General features: G+C 32.9%; 1 protein-coding gene and 1 long non-coding RNA gene across 2 annotated transcripts in view; one reads left to right on the plus strand and one right to left on the minus strand.

Moving 5' to 3' along the window:
• LOC105297645 overlaps positions 1 to 2991 on the minus strand; it is a 21584-nt gene that overhangs the window by 8198 nt on the left and 10395 nt on the right. The gene's annotated exons all lie outside the window — the stretch shown is intronic.
• The window catches only part of LRRC39 (leucine rich repeat containing 39), a 28293-nt gene that overhangs the window by 6403 nt on the left and 18899 nt on the right, over positions 1 to 2991 (plus strand). The window contains exon 3 of the mRNA XM_011368438.2: positions 2725 to 2830. Within this exon, the coding sequence (XP_011366740.1) occupies positions 2725 to 2830 (106 nt within the window). The remainder of the gene's footprint in view (positions 1 to 2724; positions 2831 to 2991) is intronic.

Consider the following 2991-nt stretch of genomic DNA (forward strand, 5'->3'; position numbering starts at 1 on the left):
CTTAATTTTAAAAGTTTCATTGCAAAATTATTTTATAGCATTATGAAACTTGGTTTATGGTTGAAATTAAATCTAGGCCATTTCCAGAGTAAACTACATAGACTTAAAACCTACAGTATTACTGAAGAAATAATAATAAACAACCACAACTGATGTAAAATGGTAAGAATCTGACACGCTGTTTAGAGTAAGGCAAAGAATCTGCCAGTGGAAAACAAGGCTAATTGGAAAAAAATTATAGAATTTTAAAACTGACCAGAGGTAATTCAAAGAACAGAAATGTCCTGTCTTTTTGCTCTGCACTGAAGCAGAGCAGCGCTTCTCAAACTTGAATGTGTGCAGGAATCACTTAGTGATCTTGTTAAAATTTAGATTCTTGTTTAGGTGTAGAGTGGAGGCTGAGAGTTTGGATTTCTAACAAGCTTCCAGAGGACGGTGATGCTGCTAGTCTGCAAATCACATGCATAGCAAGAAAGTAAACAAAAGAAGCAACAGATTTGAAAGTAGTCCATGAGCAGGCATAATGTAAAAACAGGATGAGTGTAATCTAATGCTTCTATAAGCAGTATAGAAATTAATACTAAAAATACTAGAGCTGGAAGTGACCTTAGGTATCACTTAACCCAAATCCCATATTTTATAGGCAAGGCCCACAGATCTGAGATGTCTTGTTCAAAGTTACTTAATTTGGTGGTATGTTCTGGACTTAGATCATAGAAATTCTGAGCCAGGAATAATTTAGGAATCATTATAGAGATAGAAAGAGACTGTTTAATAATAGTCTCACTGTAAATCATTAGGACATTTTTTTGTATCCACAATAGCATTTGGCATATGATGAGTGCTTAATGAATTCTTTAGCTGAAGTTAAAGGTTAGGGAACAAGACCCCTAATCGTACTTGTCACTAAATCTTGCTTGAAATAAAAATATCTCTTAATGAATAAAAAGTAACTAATAATCATCATGCCTACTGTTTTAATAGTTCTATTTTCACAAAAAGTGATGTAACTTAAAACATGGTATGATACATTTTGTTTCAGTTAACTGTACTTAACAGAAGGTTACCTGTTCAGTCTAGAAGGCCACACAGGTAGACACTGCCACAGTGTATTTGTTAGCAGATTGGTTAAATTTCAGACAAGTGGCAGATGAAAATACACAGATGCTGTAGAAATATTTTGCAAAAACAAACATACAGATAGCAAATATTACATTTTTAGAGATCTGGGTTTCTGTTCCTTAAAATAAAATCCTTGCTGAAGATCAGTTAAGATGTAAAACTTAATATATACTGACTTATATACTGACTCTCAGATGTGAAGAGATTTTTGGCAAATAAATATTCAAATTAATTAATTTATATTCTTTGATGACTGCTTGTAGTTCTTTAAGTATCTATCATTCTAATAGGCTAAAATTACAAACATTTCAATTCTAAACTTATTTTTTACTTTTCATACATGAAAAATTTCCTAGTACAGAAAGAAACTTTTGCAACCTTTTCCTAGTCAATATTTATAACTTGATATTATTCTATGTATGTTTGCAATGCACTAAAAAATCAATAAGGATGTGTCCAGAATGACAAAGATTTTGTACTTTTTTGTATCTGAAAAACAAAATCTGGATAAAACTGGAATGTCATAATATACAAATTTAACTCTGAAGTTCAACTGTATTGTTTGCAAGCTTATTTATTAAATATCTATGGATATGATATTTATTAGATATCTATGGGTTAGATATCTAATAAATGCAAGTCAAAATCACAATGAGACACCACTTCATGCACCCACTAGGATGGCTATCATCAAAAAGATGGACAAGAACGAATGTTGGTGAGGATGTGGAGAAACCAGAGCCTCATGCACTGCTGGTGGGAAGGTAAAATGTTGGAGGCAATTTGGAAACAGTTTGGCAGCTCCTAAAAAAGTTAAACACACAGTTACCATATAATCTAGCAATTCTACTCCTAGGAATATACCCAAGAGAAATGAAAACATATGTCTATACAACAACTCATACATGAATGCTCATAGAAGTATTATTCATAAAAGTCCCAAAGTGGAAGTAACCCAAATGTCCATGAATTGAAGAACGGATAAACAAAATACGGTATACCCATACAGTGGAATATTATTCTTCCATGAAAAGGAATAAAGTGCTGACACGTTAGAGCATAGATGAACTTTGAGTAACATTATGATCTGTGAAAAGAGCCAGACATAATCCCATTTATGTGAAGTGTCCAGAATAAGCAAATACACAGAGACAGGAAGTAGATTAGTGGTTGCCAGGGGCTGCGGCAGGGGCAGGGGAAGAATGGGGAGTGCCTACTAACCAGCATGGAGTTTCTTTTCTGAGTGATGAAAATGTTTTGGACTAGTGGTGATGGTTGCACAACTCTGTACTATATCCAAACCAATGAATTGTGTACTATAAAAGGATTAATTTTATGATATGGGAATTATATCTCAATAAACCTGTTGTAAAAAAATTTATGGGGACCTAAGATACTTTTCAAAATGTAAAAATAGGGCATTTGTGGTACTAATCGTATTTATAATTCTTGCAAAATAAATCCTTGTTTGATTTCCAGATATTGTTGATCAAATGTTTATTTTGATGGGTCTTTTTTGTTTTGTTTTGTTTTTTTTTAATATAAAAGTGAATGCTACCTATGTCATTACCTGTGAGCTAAAATGATTTCCTGGTCTCCTAGGCTTGTGAGGCTCTGGGAAGAACGAGTAAGCTTAAACAAGCTAAAAGAAAAGGTCACCAGGGAAGACGGAAGAGTCATTTTGAAGATAGAAAAAGAGGAATGGAAGGTAAGCTTTAAAAAAGTATTATTTGATTTTCTACATTTTGCTTTATGCAGGAGAGTTGAGAGAATGACTCTGAGACTGTGTAAGACTGGAATAGTTAAATTCTAAATTTAATAACATATCAAATGAATTTGGAAAACATGAACAACTGAAAAGGAACATAA

This window comes from Pteropus vampyrus, unplaced genomic scaffold (assembly GCF_000151845.1).
Source record: "Pteropus vampyrus isolate Shadow unplaced genomic scaffold, Pvam_2.0 Scaffold6, whole genome shotgun sequence".
NCBI classification, from domain to species: Eukaryota; Metazoa; Chordata; class Mammalia; order Chiroptera; family Pteropodidae; genus Pteropus; species Pteropus vampyrus.